The 23,025-nt window shown below is 42.1% G+C and overlaps 1 protein-coding gene across 6 annotated transcripts in view; it reads left to right on the forward strand.

Moving 5' to 3' along the window:
• Positions 1 to 23,025, forward strand: part of ulk4 (unc-51 like kinase 4) — a 755,583-nt gene that overhangs the window by 567,387 nt on the left and 165,171 nt on the right. For all 6 annotated transcript variants that reach the window (XM_063070087.1, XM_063070088.1, XM_063070093.1 and 3 more), the window contains exon 32: positions 12,592 to 12,697. In XM_063070087.1, the coding sequence (XP_062926157.1) occupies positions 12,592 to 12,697 (106 nt within the window). The remainder of the gene's footprint in view (positions 1 to 12,591; positions 12,698 to 23,025) is intronic.

Genomic DNA, 23,025 nt, shown 5'->3' on the forward strand with positions numbered 1-23,025 from the left:
TCTCCTCAACTTCCTCTGAACCCTTTCCAACGTCAGCACATCTTTTCTTAGATAAAGGGCCCAAAACTGCTCAAAAACTTCAAGTGAGGCCTCACTAGTGCCTTGTAAAGCCTCATCATTACATTCTAGCTTTTATATTCTAGTCCTCTCGAAGTGAATGCTAGCATTGCATTTGCCTTCCTCATCACCGACTCAACCTGCGAGTTAACTCTTAGGGATTCCTGTATGAGAATTCCCAAATCCCTTTGGACTTCAGGATTTTGAACTTCCGTCCTGTTTAGAAAATAGTTCATGCTTTTATTCCTTCTACCAAAGTGCATTCCCATACACCTCCTAACACTGTATTCTGTCTGTCACTTCTTGGCCCATTCTCCTAATCTGTCTAAGTCCTCCTGTCTGTCTGCTTCCTCAACACTACCTGCTCTCGAGCTGTCTTCATATCACCTGCAAACTTTGCAACAAAGCCATCAATCCCATCATCCAAATCATTAATATATAACCACTGCTCTACTCTCTATATACCATGACTGTGTGGCTAGGCATAGCTCAAATACCCTCTATAAATTTCCTGATGATACAACCATTATTGGTAGAATCTCAGGTGGTGATGAGAGGACGTACAGGAGTGAGATATGCCAACTAGTGGAGTGGTGTCGCAGCAACAACCTGGCACTCTACGTCAGTAAGACAAAAGAGCTGATTGTGGACTTCAGGAAGGGTAAGATGAAGGAACACATACCGATCCTCATAGAGGGATCAGAAGTGGAAAGAGTGAGCAGTTTCAAGTTCCTGGGTATCAAGATCTCTGAGGATCTAACCAGGTCCCAACATAATCGATGCAATTATAGAGAAGGCAAGACAGCAGCTATATTTTATTAGGAGTTTGAAAAGAATTGATATGTCAACAAATACACTCAAAAATTTCTACAGATGTACTGTGGAGAGCATTTTGACAGGCTGCATCACTGTCTGGTATGGGGGAGCTACTGCACAGGACCAACCGAAAAAAGCTACAGAGGGTTGTAAATTCAGTCAGCTCCATCTTGGGTAATCGCCTACAAAGTACCCAGGACATCTTCAAGGAGCAGTGTCTCAGAAAAGCAGCGTCCATTATTAAGGACCTCCAGCACCCAGGGCACGCCCTTTTCTCACTGTTACCGTCAGGTAGGAGGTACAGAGGCCAGAAGGCACACACTCAGTGATTCAGGAACAGCTTCTTCCCCTCTGCCATCCAATTCCTAAATGGTCATTGAACCCTTGGACACTACCTCATTTTTTTAATATATATTATTTCAGTTTTTTGCACAATTTTTAATTTATTCAATATATGTATACTGTAATTGATTTACTTATTTATTTAATTATTATTTTATTTTGCTTTTTTTTCTTCTATATTATATATTTCATTGAACTGCTGCTGCTAAATTAACAAATTTCACGACACATGCCGGTGATAATAAACCTGATTCTGATTTTTAAAAGAAACAGTCCCAACACCAACCCCTGCAGAACGCCACTAGTCCACCAGCAGCCAACCAGAGAAAGCTCCCTTTATTCCCACTCTTTGCATCTTGCCAATCAGCCAATGCTCTATCTATGTTTCCTGTAATAAACATGGGCTCTCAGCTTGTTAAGCAGCCTCATGTACAGCACCTTGTCAAAGGTCTTCTGAAAATCGAAGTACACAAGATCCATTGATTCTCCTTTGTCTATCCTGCTTATTACTTCCTCAAAGACTTCCAACAGATTTATCAGGCAAGATTTTCCCTTGAGGACTTGCTGCCTTTGGCCTATTTTATCACGTTCTTACAAATAACCGAAGGCCTCATCTTGAACAATTGACTCCAACCACTGAGGTCAGGCTAACTGGCCTATAAGTTCCTTTCTTCTGCCTCCCTCCCTTCTTGAAGAGCGGAGCGACATTTGCAATTTTCCAGTCATCTGGAACCATGTCTTGACATGCCTTAGACATTGCCTTGTTAGCGATGGTCATTGCACAATACTTTTTTGACATGAACATTTCTTGTCACCTGTCTGTCAAGTTCTCCGACTAGGATGATTGACTTTCAACTAACACAACCATCATTTAGCAGGTTTGATTTCAACCACTAGAACGTTCTGCCTTGATGCATTTCAGTTCAGCTTGACCAAATTTCCTTGATGCCACATGTAGCCAATGTCATTCTCACTTAATGTCTGAAACTCGGCTCCTTAGAACAGAAACAAGTTTTAACAGAAATCAAGTGGTCCTTTTAAGATCCGCACTGGTTATGCATGAACAGTTTATTCGTGAGTACATACCACAGGCTGATGATCGAGAAAAGACTGATTAGTGAAACTGGATTTGTCCTATCTTTCGTGATCAGTGTGTGATGTCCCGTTTAAGATTTTACTGCTATGTTGTAGGTATTTCATTTCAGCTGTTCTGTAAGAGCAGTCTGTTCTGCTTTCAGCATGTTTGGGTTTGAGCTAAAAATAAGGGGCTATGTTGTTGAACTTAGGATTGTTATGTCAGCCAATCAGGTTGGTGGAATTGGAAGAAGGTTCTAGAGAATGTTGGGCGAAGAGGTTTTGGTGATGGACACTGATGTGGGTCAAGGTGTTTTTTTGGTGGGAGCTGGGAGAAGACAGGAGGGAAGATGGCTGAGGATGCCATCCCTGTTGCACAAGGTGCTTTGTGCAGATGAATGGCTGCAAGGAGGAGGAGCCCACTTGTTGAAGATTGATTTCGAGCGACATTCGGGAGGTGGTGCATGCTTTCACGCGGACCATGGGTCCAGCATGTGAGTTAAAGACAACTTCAAGATGAGCTCCAACTTAGGTACACATTTGGATTGGTTAACTCAATGGGCTGTTTTTAACTTCTTCCTTTTCTTTTGTCAACTAACTGTTCAGTAAAGCTGAGTGTGCATTCTGTTATTTCTTGCTGGCGGCTAATTGCATGGAGGCAGTATTCACACAGGTCGGGGTTTGGGTGGGCGAGACATCCCAACATCCCTACATCCCTGTTCTGGTGGGACCCAAATCATATCGACCCTAGACGTGCAGAGTTTGAGAAAGGTGGTTTTCTCACCACTGAGTCCGGTAGCTATTAGCCAGGGGATAGCAAGTCGCATCTCTAAAGACACCCAGTAAAAGGGGGGTTCAAATGAAAAGGGAGTAATTGCATCACTTTTTATGTTTCCCATTCACCTGCCCCATTACATACCAACGCTTTGGATCGACTACTACCCCACCTGGGGTGATCTGCAACACCTCAGTCATCTCAAAACCACAGAAAATAAAGTGAAAACAAAGCCTCGTCAATCTTGCAAGGTAACCAGGGGCAGGAAAGGCCCATTTAAGAAGCAGCAAAATGCAGGCGAGGAGAAAGGATTTGATGGTGTGAGACGATAAGGGTGAAGAGAAGTTTGAGTGAAGTATGGATTTATTGGATGAAATGTTTGTTTTCTGTGCTGTGCTGTTGCATTACCAACACTACTTTCTCAGTTGCTTAGTGAGCAGGAGATCAGCTAGTTTTTCACATAAAGCTAGTTATTCAAGGTTCAGTCTGTTTGCTATGTCACAAGCAGTAATAACTAAGTCGCCGATGTTAATCAAGCACTCAAGGTTTTGAGTACCAGACAAGAAACCGTCTACCCAACACCTTTCAAATCATTGTCAGGGATTTTAAACAGGCTTGTTTGAAGAAATCTCTGCCCAATTATCATCAACAATGAATGCAGCACCAGCAGTCCCAACGCACTCCACCACTGTTATTACGATGATTTGGAATGGTGGGTTCAATCCCTAGATTGCAATTTGGGAAATCTGATCATCTGGCCGTCCTCCTCCTACTTGCATACAGGCAGAGGCTAAAGAGTCAGGCTCCAGAGATAGGGACAACAATGAGGTCCAGAAACAACGTTGCAGGAACAGATATGGAATTGCTTTGAGTCAATAGACTGAGCCATGTTCAAGATAATTCAGGGGTATGCCACGGTTGCCACATACTTTATGAAGACAAGGGCGAGCATGACCCACAAAATCATTCAGAGTCTTCCACAACTAGAAGATCTGTATGAACCAAGAGATGCGCAATCTACTGAGGGCCAGATCAGTGGTGTGCAGCTCTGACGACCGAGTAGAATATAAGAGGTCCAGGTACAACCTCCAGAAAGCTATCTCACATGCAAAGTGTCAACTCTGGACTGAGGATGCTCAACAACTGTGGCATGGATTGAATGCCATCACCTCTTAAAGTGAAACCAAGCAACAAAGTTTCACTCCCAGATAAGCTCAATGCCTTTTATGTTCGATTTAACCAACAAAACATGGAGGCTCCTTCACAAACTCCCAAAGCCCACAACGTTTTCAGTCTGAGGATGACATGAGAGCATTCTTCAAGAGAGTAAACGCATTGAAAGCACCTGGCCCAGATAGGGTATCTGGCCAAGTACTGAAGACCTTGCTGGCATCTTCATTGATATCTATAACCTCTTGCTTCAGCAGTCTGAGGTACCACCTGCTTCAAGCAGGTTTCGATCATACCAGTGCCCAAGGCAAATGTGGTAACTGTCTCAATGTCTATTATCCAGTAGCACTCACATCCCCTGCACTGAAGAGCTTTGAGAGGCTGACGATGAAGCATATAAACTTTTGCATGAGAGATGATGAATCCGCTCCAACTTGCCTAGCGTCACAACAGCTCAACAGCAAATGCCATTTCATTGACTATTCACTCAACCCTGGAACATCTGGACAGTGAAGATGCTTATATCAGGGCCATTGTTAGAGTGGGAGCTCAGGCTTTGGAGAGGAGAGGCGAAGATTGCAGGTAGATTTTTTTGTTTGGTTTTTCTTTCTTTCTTATTGCACAGTTAGAGCAGTGAGGATGCCAGGCAAGATAGTGGAATGTTTCTCTTGCAGGAGTTGGGAAGGCATGGAGACCTGCAGCACCCCTGACAATTACACCTGAAAAATATGCATCCAACTGTAGCTTCTTTCGGACCATGTTAAGGAACTAGAGCTGTAACTGGATGAACTCCAGGTCATTCTGGAGGCTGAGGGCATTGATCAACAATAGTTAGGATTAGGTACAGGACACAGGTAACTGTTCCCCTCAGCTTTGGATACTGTAGGGGGTGGATGACCGAGCAAAGGAAAGTCACAGGAGTCAGGTCCTTGGCACTGAATCTGGCTCTGTGGCTCTGAAGAGGAGGGGAGAGAAGAGGGGCGCAGTACTGATAGGAACTTGTGTGACTCTCCTGTCTAGAGTAACCAGGATCTTGAGTACAAGTTACAATGGGAGATAGAAAAGGCATGTTAAACGAATAAGACCATAAGATATAGGAGCAGAAGTAGGCCATTCGGCCCATCAAGTCTGCTCCGCCATTCAACCATGGGCTGATCCAATTCTTCCAGTCATCCCCACTCCCCTGCCTTCACCCCACACCCTTTGATGCCCTGGCTAATCAAGAACCTATCTCTGCCTTAAATACACCCAATGACTTGGCCTCCACAGCTGCTCGTGGCAACAAATTCCACAGATTTACCACCCTCTGACTAAAGTAATTTCTACGCATCTCTGTTCTAAATGGACGTTCTTCAACCCTGAAGTCTTAGAAACCCCCTACCATGGGAAATAACTTTGCCATATCAAATCTGCTCAGGCCTTTTAACATTCGGAATGTTTCTATGAAATTCCCCCCTCATTCTCCTGTACTCCAGGGAATACAGCCCAAGAACTGCCAGAGGTTCCTCATTCGGTAACCTTTTCATTCCTGGAATCATTCTTGTGAATCTTCTCTGAACCCTTTCCAATATCAATGTTGTAGCGTGGATGAAATCCCCGCAAAGACAGAGTCACTGGAAGATACAAAGCAGCTTCTTTATTCGACACAAGGTACAGCAGGCATCATACGGACGGAGACGCTTTCCGCAGAAAGGTCTGCTAGCTCAATGTGGGCTTGATATTTATATGCTAAACACAAAGGCAATCGCTACTTAAAAAGTTATAGACAATGCATAGACAATGCTTCCTATTGAAGCTACGTACAAAATATCACACCATCCTTTCCTTCCGATGCCAACATGTCTGGGTTGGTATCCACAGCCTTTAGGAATGTAAGTTAAGTCTACGATACATTTATTTGGCATTTCCCGTGCTAACATAGAAGACAATTAATGTTCATAATGTATGGATAATACTGTCTTCGAAACTACAGCATCAGGTCAATATACAGCGCCAGAAGCATCTGGTATTCACACCCTCTTAGAAAGCACATTGTCCAACAGTTAAAATAGAAGTCTGGTGGCCAAAGTCATTTAAGTGTAAACAAATCATCTACGCAAAAAAACTCACTCTAACAATCAGTATATCCTTTCTAAAGTAAAGAGCCCAAAACCACACACAATACTCCAAGTGTGGTCTCACGAGTGCCTTATAGAGCATCAACATCACATCCCTGCTCTTATATTCTATACTCCTAGAAATGAATGCCAACATTGCATTTGCCTTCTTCACAACCGACTCAACCTGGAGGTGAACCTTTAGGATATCCTGCACAAAGACTCCCAAGTCCCTTTGCATCTCTGCATTTTGAATTCTCTCCCCATCTAAATAATAGTCTGCCCATTTATTTCTTCCACCAAAGTCCATGGCCACACACTTTCCAACATTGTATTTCATTTGCCACTTCTTTGCCCATTTCCCCTAAACTATCTAAGTCTCTCTGCAGACTCTCTGTTTCCTCAACACTACCTGCTCCTCCACCTATCTTTGTATCATCAGTAAATTTAGCCACAAATCCATTAATACCATAGTCCAAATCATTGACATACATCATAAAAAGCAACGGTCCCAACACCAACCCCTGTGGAACTCCACTGGTAACCAGCAGCCAACCAGAATAGAATAGAATAACTCCCTTTATTCCCACTCTCTGTTTTCTGCCAACCAGCCAATGCTCCACCATGCTGGTAACTTCCCTGTAGTTCCATGGGCTCTTATCTTGCTAAGTAGCCTTATGTGCGGCATCCTGTCAAAGGCCTTCTGAAAATTCAAGTACACCACATCTACTGCATCTCCTTTGTCTACCCTGCTTGTAATTTCCTCAAGATTTGCGGTAGGTTAGTCAGGCAGGATTTTCCTTTCAAGAAACAATGCTGCCTTTGGCCTTTCTTGTCATGTGCCTCCAGGTATTCTGTAATCTCATCCCTAACAATCCATTCCAACAACTTCCCAACCAATGATGTCAGGCTAACTGGTCTATACTTTCCTTTCTGTTGCCTCCCACCCTTCTTAAATAGCTGAGTAACATTTGCAATTTTCCAGTCATCCGGTACAATGCCAGAATCTATGGATTCTTGAAAGATCATTGTTAATGTCTCCACAATCTCTCCAACTACTTCTTTCAGAACCCGAGGGTGCATTCCATCAGGTCCAGGAGATTTATCCACCCTCAGATCATTAAGCTTCCTGAGCACCTTCTCAGTTGTAATTTTCACTGCACAAACTTCACTTCCCTGACACTCTTGAATGTCCGGTATACTGAAGGTGTCTTCCACTGTGAAGACTGATGCAAAATACGCATTCAGTTCTTCTGCCACCTCTGCATCTCATTACAATATCTCCAGTGTCATTTGGTATTGGTCCTATATCTTTCCTCGACTCTCTTTTACCCTTTACTGTATATACTTAAAAAAGCTTTTAGTATCTTCTTTGATATTAGTCGCCAATTTCCTCTCATAATTCATCTATTTTTTCCAAATGACCTTCCTAGTTTCCTTCTGCAAGTTTTTAAAAGCTCCCCAATCCTCCATCTTCCCACTAGTTCTAGTTTCCTTGTATACCCTCTCTTTTGCTTTTACTTTGGCTCTGACTTCACTTGTCAGCCATGGTAATGCCCTTCTTCCCTTTGAAAATCTCTTCTTATTTGGAATATATCTGTCTCGTACTTCCCTCATTTTTCGCAGAAAGTCCAGCCATTGCTGCTTTGCTGTCCTTCCTGCAAATGCCCCTTTCCAGTCAACTTTGGACTATCATAATGTTATGATAGTCATGGGGGATTTCAGTATGCAGGTATATATTCAGAATCAGGTTTAATATCACTGGCATATATTGGGAAATTTGTTGTTTTGCAGCAGCTGTACATTGCAAATGCATAACAATGAAAAAACTAAATTACAATAAGTAATATGTTTAAAAATTAAGTAAATAGTGCAAAAAGTGAGCAAAAAAATAGTGAGGTAGCATTCATGGGGTCATTGTCCATTCTTGTACCTCCTCCTCGATGGTAGCAATGAGAAGCGAGCATGTCTTGGTTGATGGGGATTCTTAATGATGAATGTCACCTTTTTGAGGCATTGCCTTTTGAAGTTGTCCTTTCCACTAGGGAGGCGAGTTCCCATGATGGAGCTGGCTGAGTTTACAATTTTCTGATCTGTGCAGTGGCCCCTCCATACCAATATCAGGAAATTGAAACTCCTCATCCTTTTCACTTCTAATCCAGTGTTGAGGACTGGTGTGTGTTCCCTCGAGTTCCACTTCCTGAAGTCCACAATCAATTCCTTGGTCTTACTGATGTTGAGTACATAGTTGTTGTTGCGACACTGTTCAACCAGCTGATCTACCTCACACCTGTATGCTTCCTTATCACCATCTGAAATTCTGCCAACCATATTTGTGCCATTGGAAAATTTATAGATACTGTTTAACCTTTGCCTGGTCATACAGCTGGGGGTGTAGAGAAAACAGAGCAGTTGGCTAAGAATGCATCTTTGATGTGTGTCAGTGTTCATTCGCAGCAAGGAGGAAACGTTATTTCCGATCCACACTGATTGTGGTCTCCTGGTGAGGAAGTTAAGAATCCAGTTGCAGAGGGAGATACAGAAGCCCAGGTTCTGGAGCTTGTTGAGTTGAACTGAGGTTTTGATTGTGCTGAATGTTGAGCTGCAATCAGTAAACAGCAGCCTGACATAGGTATTGCTATTGTCCATCTGACTCAAGGCTGAGTGGAGAGCCATTGAGGTTGAATCCTCTGTAGACCTATTGATATCTGTAGATAGGAAAATTGCAGCAGATCCAGGTCCAAGCTTAGGTAGTAGTTGATTCTGGCATGACCAACCACTCAAAGCACTTCATCACAATGGGTGTGAATGCAACTGATTGATAAAGGCTAATCAGGCTAGAGCTAGATCCCGATAAATAGAACTTATTAGAATGTCTAAGAGATTGAGTTTCAGAGCAGCTTGTGGTTCATTCCAGTAGGGGAACATCAATTCTAGATTGGGTGTTGTGTAATGAACCCAATTTGATTAGGGAGCTTAAGGTAAAGGATTCCTGAGGAGACAGTAGTCACAATATGATAGAACTCACCCTGCAATTTCAGAGGGAGAAGCTAAAGTCAGATGTGTTAGTATTACGGTTGAGTAAATGGAATTATAGAGGCATGAGAGAGGAGATGGACGAAGTTGATTGGAAGGGGACACTAGCAAGTAATACAGCAGGATGCCAGTGGCTGGAGTTTCTGGGAGCAAATCAGAAGACGCGGGATAGATTCCTCCCAAAGGTGAAGAAGTATACCAAAGGGAGGATGATGCAACCATTGCTGACAAGGGAAGTCAAAGACAGCATAAGAGCAAAGAAGGGTGTGTATAATACAGCAAAAATGTATGGGAAGTTAGAGGACTGAGAAGCTTTTAATAGGCAACTAAAAAGCCATAAGGACAGAAAAAATGAAATATGAAAGTATGCTAGCCTATAGTATAAAAGAGGATACCAAAGGTTTTATCAGATGTATAAAGAGTAAAAGAGAGGCAAGAATGGTTATCGGACTGCTGAAAATTATGCTGGAGAGATAGTAATGTGAGACAAAGGAATGGTAGATGAACTTAATAAGTATTTTTCATCAGTCTTCACTCGCAGAATGCCAGAAATTTATGAGTGTCAGGAGGCAGAAGTGAGCGTAGTTGCTCTTACTAAGGAGAAGACGCTTGGGAAACTGAAAGGTCTGAAGGTAGATAAGTCACCCGGACCACATGGACAACAGCCCACCCCAGGTTTCTGAAAGAGGTAGCTGTAGAGATTGTGGAGGCTTTAATAATGATCTTTCAAGAATCACTAGATTCTGGAATGGTTCCAGAGGACTGGAAAATTACAAATCTCAATCCACTCTTTAAGATGGGAAGGAAGCAGAAGAAAGGAAATTATAGGCCAGTTAGCCTGACTTCAGTAATTGGCAAGATGTTGGAGTCCATTATTATTGATGAGATTTTGGGTATTGGAGGCACATGATAAAACAGGAAAATATCAGCATGGTTCCTTAAGGCAAAATCATGCCTGACAAATCTGTTGGAATTCTTTGAGGAAATAGCAAATAGGATAGATGTTATATACTTGGATTTTCAGAAGGTGCTGCACATGAGGCTGCCTAACAAGAAAAGAGCCCATGTTATTACAGGAGAGATACTAGCAAGGATAGAAGATTGGCTGACTGGCAGGGGCAAAGAGTGGGAATTAAGGGGGCTTTTACTGGTTGGCTGACAGTGACTAGCAGTGTTCGACAGGGGTTGATATTGTGACCGCTTCTTCTCATGTTATATGTCAGTGTTTTGAAGGTGAAGTTGATGGCTTTGTAGACGATACGAAGATAGATGGAGGGACAGGTAGTGTTGAGGAAGCAGGGAGTCTGCAGAAAGACTGAGGCAGATTGGGAGAATGGGCAAAGTGGCAGATGGAATATAATGCCGGTAACTGCATGGTCATGCACTTTGGCAGAAGTAATGAAGGTGTGGATTATTACATATCCGTTAGTCTTGCGAGACCATGGATCTGCGCCTGGAAAGTCTTCACTCTCCAGGGCACAGGCCTGGGCAAGGTTGTATGGAAGACCAGCAGTTGCCCATGCTGCAAGTCTCCCCTCTCCACGACACCAATGTTGTCCAAGGGAAGGGCATTAGGACCCATACAGCTTGGCACCAGTGTCATCACAGAGCAATGTGTGATTAAGTGCCTTGCTCAAGGACGCAACACATTTATTACATAAATGGGGAGAAAATTCAAAAATCAGAGGTGCAAACGGTCTTGGGTGTCCTCATGTAGGATTACATGAAGGCTAACTTGCAGGTTGAGTTGGTGGTAAAGAAGGCAAATGCAATGTAAGCATTCATTTCAAGAGGACTAGAATATAAAAGCAATGCTGAGGCTTAACAAGGCAATGATCAGACTGCACTTGGGGAGTTGTGAGCAATTTTGAACCCCTTATCTAAAAGATGTGATGGTATTGTAGAGGGTCCAGAGGAGGTTCATGAGAATGATTCCAGGCATGAATGGGTTAACGTATGAGGAGTATTTGATGGCTCTGGGCAAGTACTCACTTGAGTTTAAAAGAATGAGGGGGGGATCTCATTGAAACCTATTGAATATTGAAAGGCCAAGATAGAGTGGATGTAGAAAGGATGTTTCCTATAGTGGGAGGTTTGGAGCCAGAGGGCACAGCCTCAGAACAGATGGACATCCATTTAGAATAGAGATGAAAAGGAATTTCTTTAGCCAGAGGGTGGTGAATCTGTGGAATTCATTGCCACAGACATCTGTGGAGGCCAGGTCATTGGGTATAATTAAAATGGAGTTTGATAGGTTTTTTTTTAAATTAGCCAGGGTATCAAAAATTATGGGGAGAAGGCAGTAGAATAGAGCTGAGAGGGATAATAATCAGCCATGATGGAACCCGGATCAGATTCACTGGGCTTAAGTGAGACAACTCAGGTTATCATTGGTGGTGAGTAAGGGTTTTAGAAAAAGTGATCAGAGAAAAAATAGTAAGCACTTGATGAAGTTTAAGTTATAAAGGAGGGTCAGATGGATTTGTGAAAGCCATATAAATTCTGAATGATCTAATTGAGGTTTTTTTTGAGCAATGGAGAATATTAATGAAAGGTTTGTGCTGGGTGTTTGCCACATGAATTTTAAGAAAGCATTTGACAAAGCACCACATAAAAGGTTGGTTAACAATACTGGACTCACGGAATAGAAGGATCAGTGTCAGATTGAATCAAATATTGGCTTAAGAACTGAAATCATCAACTGATGGTAAGTGATTGTGTTTCTGACTGGAGATGGCAGGGAGTGGTATTTCCTGGTCAGCACTAGTACTATGTTGATATATAGATTTGATACTGGAATAGAGAGCAAAATCCAAAATTTACTGAACTGAAAGTTGATACCAGTTGACTGCAACAGGAATAAAAACTGAAGCACTCAGCATCTGTGGAAGGAGAAACAGAGTTAACAATAAGGCTGGCAACACCTTAATCAGAAAAGTTGGTTGTTGTTGGAAGGGCTAAACCCTTTATCCACACAGCATCCTCTCTACAGAATGCTTAGGTTTTCCCCGGGTGCCCTGATATCCTCCCACAGTCCAAGGATGTACCAGGTAGGTTGGTTAGTTTTTGTAAGGCGTCCCGTGATGTATTTTTCCTATAATACCACATATGTACACAGACTGTGGATTTCAAGCATTCATCTACTGTATTGTCGGACTATGAACCTATATACTTCTTGGATTGCATTTATAACTTTTTCTATCAACTTGTTTTTCTCATTCACAGGAACAACAAGATAATCTTCTAGGTACTGCCATCCAGAGTGTGGTATTATTGATCAACAACTTAGTTGCCTATAAAGATGTCAACATGGAACTGCTTTACAAGCAAGGTATGCAGTGGGTTTTGTCTCCTTATGTTAACGATATTTTTTGGCTTCATATCAAAAGCACATTATGTTCCACAGATTCATATTAATCTGTTCAGAGAAGAATATATGCAATTCTTGCAAGTTGGTTTGGTGAATGTTCCACTTGATCACAATTTGCTTAACTGCTGGAATATACCACAAATACATATTTACACAGGACTTTTAAAAATTAACCTATCGACCATCTGAAATTTCAGTCATAAAAGTCATCATTTCTAGTATTGTTATTTCATTAATTTTAACATACTAAAATTATTTCAAAATATATTTTCACATTTTTAGTTGAGTTAGTCCATAAGTTCTTGATCTATATCATGCATTGGGAACCATTCTACTGTTCTGATGATTGCTTCTAAGACATTCACTACTTCCTTTCTGCAAATTCTGAACCCTCTTCTGAAGTCAAGGTTCTGGGGGCAGTGGGGTCAGTTCTCTTCAGAACTGGAGTTAACTAATAGTTCATAAAAATGTGATTTAATTTACAAGTACATCTTTGAATGTCAGTGGCAATTGAACAGCACACAAGGCTTTGAAAACTTGAAGCTCATTCCTAAATCTGTCAGCGTTTGCATTTTTAAAAAAATTTCAAAGCTTGTAAGTGACACCAGAAATGTAAACAAAAAACTTTCAATCTATTTAATTTTCTGCATTGAATACTGTGTTTAGAACTCGGGAGTGAATTGGAGCAGGAGCAGGCCACTCAGATATGAAAGTCTACCAATTCATTGAATAAAATTATGATTGATTTGTTTATAATTTCTACTCTGCTCTACTGTTTATCTATGATAATTTTTCACCCCTTTGATAATCAAGAATATGATAACCTAAAGTAATAGAAAATGACAGCACAGAAACAGGCCTTTTGGCCCATCTAGTCCATGCCGAACATTTAAATTGCCTAGTCCCAGCGACCTGCACCTGGACGATAGTTCTGCATACTTCTTCCATCCCTGTACCGATCCAAACAATACTCTAAATTAGGCCTCACCGATGTCTTATACAACTTCAACATAACATCCCAACACCTGTACTCAGCATTTCGATTTATGAAGGTCTATGTGCCAAAAGCTTTCTTTATGAACCCATCTACCTGTGATGCCACTTTCAATAAATTGTGGACCCATATTCCCGGATCCCTTTGTTCTACCACACCTCAGTACTCTAGCATTTGCTGTGTAAGACCTATCCGGGTTGGTCCTCCCATTTGTCTGCATTAAATTCCATCTGACATTTTTCAGCCTATTTTTCCGGCTGGTTCAGATCCCACTGCAAGTTTTGATAGCCCTCGTCACTGTACACAACACCCGCAATCTTGGTGCCATTCACAAATTTGCTGATCTAGTTAACCACATTATCCTCCAGATCATTGACAAACAACAATGGACCCATCATCAGTCCCTGCAGAACTTCACAAATCACAGGCCTCCAGTTGGAAAGGCAACCATCTACTACCATTCCCTGGCTTCTCCCACAAAGCCATTGTCTAATCTAATTTACTACCGCATCTTGAATGCGGAGCAACTGAACCTTCTTGACTGACCTCCCATGTGTAAATTTGTCAAATGCCTTGCTGAAGTCTATGTAGACAACATCCATTGCCTTGCCTTCATCACCTTTTCTGGTAGCTTCCTGAAAAAACTCTATACTTGACTTGACCCACCAAGCACAAAACTTTGCTGACTATCCCTAATCAGTCCATGTCTATCCAAATATTCATATATCCGATTCCTTAGAATACCTTCCAATAATTTTCCCAATACTGATGTCAGACTCACTGGACTGTAATTTCCCATTTTATTCTTAGAGCCTTTCTTAAACAGCAGAACATTAGCTACCCTCCAATCCTCTGGAACCTTGCCTATCACTAAGGATGATTTAAATATCTCTGTAGGGCCCCTGTAGTTTCTTCACTTACCTCCCACAGAATCCAAGGGAACATCTTGTCAGTCCTTGGGGATTTGTCCAGCTAATTTCCCTCAAGACAGCAAACACCTCCTCCTCTGTAATTTTTATAGGGTCCATGATGCTACTTTGCCTCACTTCTATAGACTCTGTGTCTATCTCCTGAGTAAATTCAGATACAAAAAAATCAATTTAAGATCTTCCCAATCTCTTTTAGCTCCACATGTTCTGATCTTCTAGAAGACCAATGTTATCCCTTGCAATCCATTTGCTCTTAACTTATCTGTCGAATCCCTTAGGATTCATCTTCTTGTCTGCTAGGGCAACCTCATACCTTCTTTTAGCCCTCCTGATTTCTTTCTTAAATGCTCTCTTACATTTCTTATACTCCTCAAGTACCTCATTTATTTCTACTTGCCTATACCTGCTATGCACCTCCTCATTTTTTTTTTAAACCAGAACCTTAATATTTCTTGAAAACCAAGGTTCCCTAAACCTGTTTTCCTTGCCTTTTATTCAGACAGGCACATACAAGATTTGTACTCTCAAAATTTCACTTTTGAACACCTTCCACTTACCAATACACCTTTGCCAGAAACCAACCTGGCCCAATCCACACTTGCTAGATATTTTCTGACACCATCAAAATTAGCTCTTCTACAATTTAATACCTCAGTCTGAGGACCAGAACTATCTTTTTTTCCATAACTTTGAAACTAATGGCATTATGTTTTCGAGATGCAAATGTTCCCCTACACAAACTTCAGTCACCTGCCCTGTCTCATTCCCTAATAGCAGATCAAGTATTACACGCTCTCATTGGGACTTCTCAGAATGTAACTTTCTTGAACACATTTGACAAACTCTATCCCATCTAGTCCTTTTAAAATATTGGAGTCCCAGTCAATATGTGGAAAGTTAAAATCATCTACTATCACAATCATGTCTGCAATCGCTCTACAATTTGTTCTAAATCCCGTGAACTGTTGGGTGGTCTATAATATAGCCCCATTAACATGGTCATATCTTTCTTATTCCTAATTTCCACCCATAAAGCCTCACTAGATAAGTTCTTCAGTCTTTCCTAACTGAGCACTACTTTGACATTTTGCCTGACTAGTAACATTGGCCCTCTTCTTTTAATCCCTCCCATCTATCACGTCTCAGTCTCAGACAGTGTGCTGCAAGTCCTGCTCCTCCTGCAACCGTCTCACTTAATGGCTACAATATTATTCTTCCATGTCTTGATCCTTGCCCTGAGCTCATCTACCTTTCCTACAGTACTTATTGCATTGAAATATACACAACTCAAAGCATTACTCCCACCACGTTCAACCTTTTGATTTGTGACTTTGTCTGAAGCCTTAACAATATAAGCCAATATTTAATCCAATTTGCTACCTCACCTTGAATGCCAAGTAACTGAACCTTCTTGACCAACCTCCCAAGCAGGACCTTGCCAAATGCCTTGCTAAGGTCCATGTAGACATCATCCACCACCTTGTCTTCATCAACTTTCCTGATGGGCCGAATGGCCGACTTCTGCTCCTTTGTCTTATTGACACGTCATATGGATAACTTTCTCGAAAAACTCTATAAAATTAGTTAGACACGAGCAGAGAGCCATTTGACAATCCCTAATCCATCCCTATCCAAATACTTATATATCCCATCTTTTAGAATAATTCCAATAACTTTCCCACCATAGCCTTAAGGTTTGCCAGCCTATAATTACCTGGCTTACTCTTAGAACCTTTCTTAAACAATGGAATAACATCAGGTACCCTCCAAACCATGGCTGAGGACATTTTAAATATCTCTGTTAAGGCCCCTGCAGTTTCTGCACTAGCTCCCCACAGCTCAGACCATAGTCAGTCTTTTCCTGACTTTGCGTGTAGACTTAACAACTTCCTTCTCCACAGCCACGCCACTATCTATTCTGGTGCGCTGTTTCCCAATCCCCTGCAACTCTAGTTAAACACCCCCACCCCCCTGTGCAGCACCAGCAAACCTTTCTTCCAGGATATAAGTCAGGTGCAAATCATTTCTTGTACAGGTCCCACATTCCATGGAGGAAAGCCCGATGATCTAAAAATCTGAAGTCCTCCTTCCTGCACCAACTGTAACACTAGAAGCACCCACTAGGCAACACTGACACCTCCAAGAGCAATGATGTCATCTGTCTCTCTCTCTCTGTATCTTGTTTTACGGCGGTTGGCATCCAGCTTAATGGTGCATTACCACCACCCTCTGCTCCAGAATGTGCACTAGACATACATTCTAAATCCCTTCACCCAATCTCACACACACACACACACACACACACAAACCTACACTTCACCCTCCCATCTTTGACCATCCTAGTATCCTATTCCTGTTTATTCGTCATATTCTATAAAAAAAAACCCCTGTACCCCTTAAAAACGCTAAAAATACCCGGACTTGTGCTCTCTCACCCATGCCCAGCAACCCTTTTAATGTGAATTCCTGCATCCCCAACTCCCTTAATTTATTTCTCATCATCTCTCTCTGTATCCCATACTTCCTGCAACACAAAACTACATGTTCTACTGACTCCTCTTCCTGACATTCCTCACACAATCCTGTCTGGTGTTTCCCTATTATTTTCAATGTTTTGTTTAATGCACAGTGCCCCAGCCTTAACCTAGTCCACACAGTTTCCTCTCTTCTGTTTCCATTACCTACTCTAGTAACTGCAACACTCTCTTGTATTTGATATAAATGCCTCCCTTTCCCCTCCCTGTCCCATCCTTCTTGCCACATTTGGTTGACTTTTTCCCAGATTACACACTTAACCTCTGCTTTACTGATACTAATGTGCATTTCCACATTTTCTTTCTTTAACGCCCTCTTTGCCAACTCATCCACCCTCTCATTCCCCTTCACCCCTACATGTGCTGGAACCCATAGAAATTTTACCTGACCTCCCTGATTTGCAATTCTTATAACTAACTGAAGGACTTCATAAAGTACATCTTGCCGACTGTTTGTGTGAAAAGACCTTAAACTTGCTAGAACTGAGGATGAATCTGAAAATATCAATGCTTTGGCTTGTCTGGCTTTCCGCACCCATTGCAACACAACCAACACTGCCAGCATCTCCACTGTAAACACCCCTAACTTATTAGATGTTCTTCTGCTGATTCCAATTTCTTTTGCTGGTATTACCACCCCAAACCCTGTCACTCCTGTTTCAGGTTCCTTCGCACCATCCGTATAAATGTGAGTATAATCACTATACTTTTCCATCACATGACAGTTAAATGCATTTACCAAATCTGTTTCATATCTTCCTTTCCTTTTTACCTCTAACAAGTGCCAGTCTATGTCAGGCCATACAAGCTTCCATGGAGCTACAACCGGATAAACTACTGAAGGACTTATCCTCAGATCAAATACTCCACATTCTTTCGCAATATCATTTCCTACCCGACTAAGGGTATCCCTCTGAAACCTCCCATTTTCTCAGCACTCCTGCAACACTCCTTTAGTAGGGTGAGAATCATTGTGCCCCTGCAAGTTAGCCCAGTAGTTTGCCATCAGTTGCATCCTTCTTAGTTCCAAAGGCATTATTCCCATTTCTACCTGTAGGGCTGACACTGGTGACGTTTTAAAAGCCCCACTGCACACTCTCAAGGCCTGAGCCTGAATCACATCCAGTTTCCTTATAAGAGACCTAGCTGCTGATCCATATACTATATTTCCATAATCCAATACAGATCTTACTAAAGCCACATACATTCTCTTCAGAGCTGAACAACTTGCTCCCCATTCCCTACCAGTCAAACATCTCATCACATTTATTACTTTTTTACATTTCTCCTCAACTTTCCTGATATGGTCTGCCCATGTTAATCGTGAATCAAATATAACTCCCAGAAATTTAAATTATGCAACCCTTTCTAATTCAACCCCATACATCCTTAACTTCTTCCCTACCTCAACCCTTTTCCTGGTAAAAAATACAGTTTGAGTTTTGTCTACTGAAAATCTACATCCCCAATCATAACCCCACTCCACCACTTCATCAATTGCTTCTTGTAGTTTCCTGATTATATGGTCCATGTTCCTGCCTCTTTTCCATAAGGCCCCATCATCCGCAAACAGTGACCTACCTATATCCACTGGTACCTTTGTGAAGACGTCATTGATCATAATGATGAAAAGTAATGGGCTAATCACACTACCTTGAGGTGTGCCATTTTCCACTATGTACTGTTTTGATAATTCTGATCCAATCCGAACTTGAATTTTTCTACCAAACAAAAAATCTTTAATCCAATTAAAGACTCTCCCACCAACCCCCATCTTGTGCAGTTTAATTAATAATCCTTCCTTCCACATCATATCATAGGCTTTCAATGTCAAAGAACACTGCCACTACTGACTCTCTATTTGCCTGGGCCTTCCTTATTTCAGTCTCTAACATAATCAGAGTCCATGGAATTCCTTCCCTTTCTAAAACCACTCTGATAACTTGCCAGCATTCCCCTTTTCTCAAGCTCATATGATAACCTTTCTGTTATCATCCTTTCCATTATCTTACATATACTTGATATTAATGCAATTGGTCTGTAGCTAGTGGGTTTTGACAGATCCTTGCCAGGCTTCCTTATTGGAATTACTACTGCTTCTTTCCATGCACTTGGTAATCTTCCCTCCTCCCACACTCTGTTATAAAAATGCAGCAACTTCAAGAGCGCTCCTTCTAGATTTTTTAGCATCACAGAGCATATCAGATCTTTCCCTGGGGAGGTTGGTCTCAATCTCTTTATTGCTCTCACCATTTCTGCTAGTGTAAATGGATCATCAATTATATCATCTGTTCCTTCCCTCCTGCTTAACACACCTGGGTGTTGGCTCATTATTCTTTCCCTTCTTCTCCCTTCTTCAGACAAATTTTCTGAACTGTGTATCAGTACAAATGACTTGGCCATGACCTCAGCCTTATCCCTACTGGAGACTGCAGTTTCCTCCTCAGATATCATTACTGGATATTCCCATTCCCTTCTATCTCCTCCCATCCTCTTAATCATTCCCCATATCTCTCCCACAGGTGTTGTTCTTCCTACCTTGTCGCAAAAATTCCTCCAACTTGCCCTTTTAGCTTGACGTATAGTTCTTCTCACCACTGCCTGTGCTTTCGTATATTGAACCAAATGCTGCATATTGTGGGTTCTTTTAACTAGCCTGAATGCTCTATTTCTGTTTTTTACAGCCTGACAACATTCCTCTGTCCACCATGGTACCAGTTTTCTATTCATCCTATTTTTACTCCTAGGTATAGATCCTTCTGCTGCCATGATAATTGCTGAAGTCACCTGACTGTTTAATTCATCTACATTTCCAGAAATATCAATCTTTGTCAACCCTTCTTCACTCAACTTCTGGAACTTACCCCAATCAGCTTTTTCAAACACCCACTTTGGGGTTCCGCCACCTGGTCTTACTTCAACTCTTTCACCCACTGAACACAAAACTGGGTAGTGATCACTGCCTACTGTTGAAGCAGTCCAAACTCCCCAGTTACTAATGCCAGCCAAGGTGTTAGACACTAATGTAATATCTAACACTGACTCAGTTCCTGTTGTTATATCTATCCTTGTGCCGCTACCATCATTCATACACACCAAATCCCTTTCTTCCATCAAATCTTCAATTACCTTTCCATTTGGATCTATAATCTGATCCCCCCATATTGTGCTATGAGCATTGAAATCTGCACACCACACTACTTTATGTCTGTTTTGTCCTTGTATCTTTAATAGGCTGTCTAAATCCAACCTTTTACATGGATTGTAGTAGTTAATTATAACCACTCCCTCCCCTCTCTCCCACACTTCCACCACTATGTATTCCTGATCATCTCCTTTTTCCAGTACCCTGTATGGTATACCCTGCTTGATTAACATAGCACAACCCCCTCCTCCCCCTAGATTTCTATCTTTCCTTATCATTGTATACCCATATACCACAAAGTCTAAAGTTGGTTTTAACCAAGTTTCCTGAATACACACTACATCTGGTTTTACAACCATTTCTTTAATGTGCTTGAATTCCTGGCTATTGGCCAGTAAGCTCCTTGCATTCCATTGTAAAAGAATCACCATAATTAGTATTAACCAACACATGACACTTCCTGGCTTGACTGATTACTGAGGTTCTCCCTCACTTCCTCCCATGTCAGTCCTACTAACCCTAAATGGTTTACTGCTGCTTTTACCACCAGCTGAATTTTGTCACTTTTTGACTTTACCTCAGCCGTACTATTAATCACTCCTGCAATGAATGTTACTAGAGCCTTTTTGTCTACATAAATCCTGTCATTTGTTCTTTATTGCATCTCTCGTATCCCTATTGCTCCCTGTTCATTAGGAGCATTATTCTGTTCTCTTGACATTCTTATAGCTTCTGCATAAGTGATCTTTCTTTTCACTCTTATTTCTTGAATTTTAGTCTCCCGTCTGACAACCTCACACCCACTATATGCAACATTATGAGCTCCTCCACAATCGCAGAATTTTGGTTGAACTCCTGTTCCGCACCTTCCATATTCATGATCACCCCCACATCTAGCACATCTCCTCTGCCTTTTACAGTTTTTAGCCACATGTCCAAACCTTTGACAATTATAGCACCCCAGTGGCTTTGGCACATACACCCTTACTGGGTAACTCATGAAACCCAGGAACACCTTCCTTGGCACTCTTTCTTCTTCAAATTCAATCAATACTGATTCACTTTCCTTTTTCACTCCCTCCTTTGTTGTTTTCAGTCTTTGAACATTCATTACTTTCCCTCCTTTGATATTCCTCTTTATCTCCTCCATATTTATACTCATTGGTACCCCCGTGATCACTCCTTTACAACCACTATTTTGTGCTCCCACCCTCCCGGTGTATTCCACCTTGCATTTTCCTATCTCTTTTAGCTTGAGTGCTTTCTCAAGTTGTTCCTCATTCGCACATCTTACCAATAAGTTGCCATCATTAAGGACTTTTGCAAATACTATTTCCCCTACCTTATTTGTCAGAGTTGTTGTGAGCACAAACGGGTTAATTTTCTTCATATGTCCCTGAGCCTTCTCATTAAACCTAATTATGACAACACCTCCTCTCTGAGCTTGTTCATCTTCCTCACTTTCAGAGCTTTCTCCACTATCATTTCTTATTCTTTTATTCCCTTTGTCTTGGTTTTTATTCATCCAACCCCTCACTACCTCCTCATTCCCTTTATTTCTCCCTTCACAATAATCCACCTCTCCCCAGCTGCCTACCTCTGGACCCAAGTCTCTATCCCTCTCCTTCTCCACTTTCTTTCCCTCAACCCCGCCTCGTATCTTGTCCGCCATTACCGGACCCACACAACCCCCTCCCAGCAATTTCCGTTCCTTCCCCACTCTCTTTCCCTCAACAGATTCCAAACCACATTCACGCATCAAACAAAACACAGCCAGCTTCCAGTCGAGCCAACTCAGGCGGCCTCCCTAGCCATGTCATCTGTCTGGGAGGTGATTCTCACCCCTAATCACTGGGAGGAACCTCAGTTGTATTACGAGACACACCTGAGACTGATTGAGAGGTTTAAGACTGGTGGCTGTGGCTATCAGTTTCTCAGTCTTGATGCTTGTTAGAATCAGCTCTTCGGGTTAGTGGAATTACTTACCTGTGTCAGTTCTGTGAAAAGACTTAGCTGGGATCGAGCATAAGGAAACACTCCCTTTGTTTTGTGGACTGGCTTGCCTGATTAGGTTTGGAAGCCTTGGATCTTTTCTGAAGCTTTTGTGAATTATCTGTGAACTTTTTAGTTGCCTGTGTATTTTATTTGGAAGTTAAACAAGTGAATGTGACAAAGCTGATGTACTGAGAACCTCTGACTGCTGAAGTAAAGTTTGAAGTTATTTGACCCTCTGTCTCTGTCTCTGTCTGCATTTATGCTCAGACCCACTTGCACCGTTATAGCAAGACTGAGCCACAACATGAGTGCAGCAGACAATGAGAGCTTTCGAGTGGTGCTCAGCAACCAGGGACTTTCCTGGGTGCACAACAAGAGCACAGCTACCCACCCACAGGTGGCAGAGGCGGTCCAGGGGCTGTGAGCCCGACCATCTCCCAACGCCCCCAGCTCCAGCGACTGCAACTCTTCCGGCCCCGACAGGTCCCACGAGTGACACACCACGGCAACCAGCTTCATTGGTCGCTGACTCCAGAGAACCCCCCTTCTCACTCAACTAACTTTGGTGGCCCACCAGAGACGTGCCGTGGCTTTGTGGCTCGGTGTTCTCTTGTCGTGAGCTGCAGTCGACCTGCTTCACACTCAGAGGCTCCAGGACACCTACAGTGCAGGATCTCGCTTCTTTCTGGCCG

Source organism: Mobula hypostoma, chromosome 17, assembly GCF_963921235.1.
Source record: "Mobula hypostoma chromosome 17, sMobHyp1.1, whole genome shotgun sequence".
NCBI lineage: Eukaryota > Metazoa > Chordata > Chondrichthyes > Myliobatiformes > Myliobatidae > Mobula > Mobula hypostoma.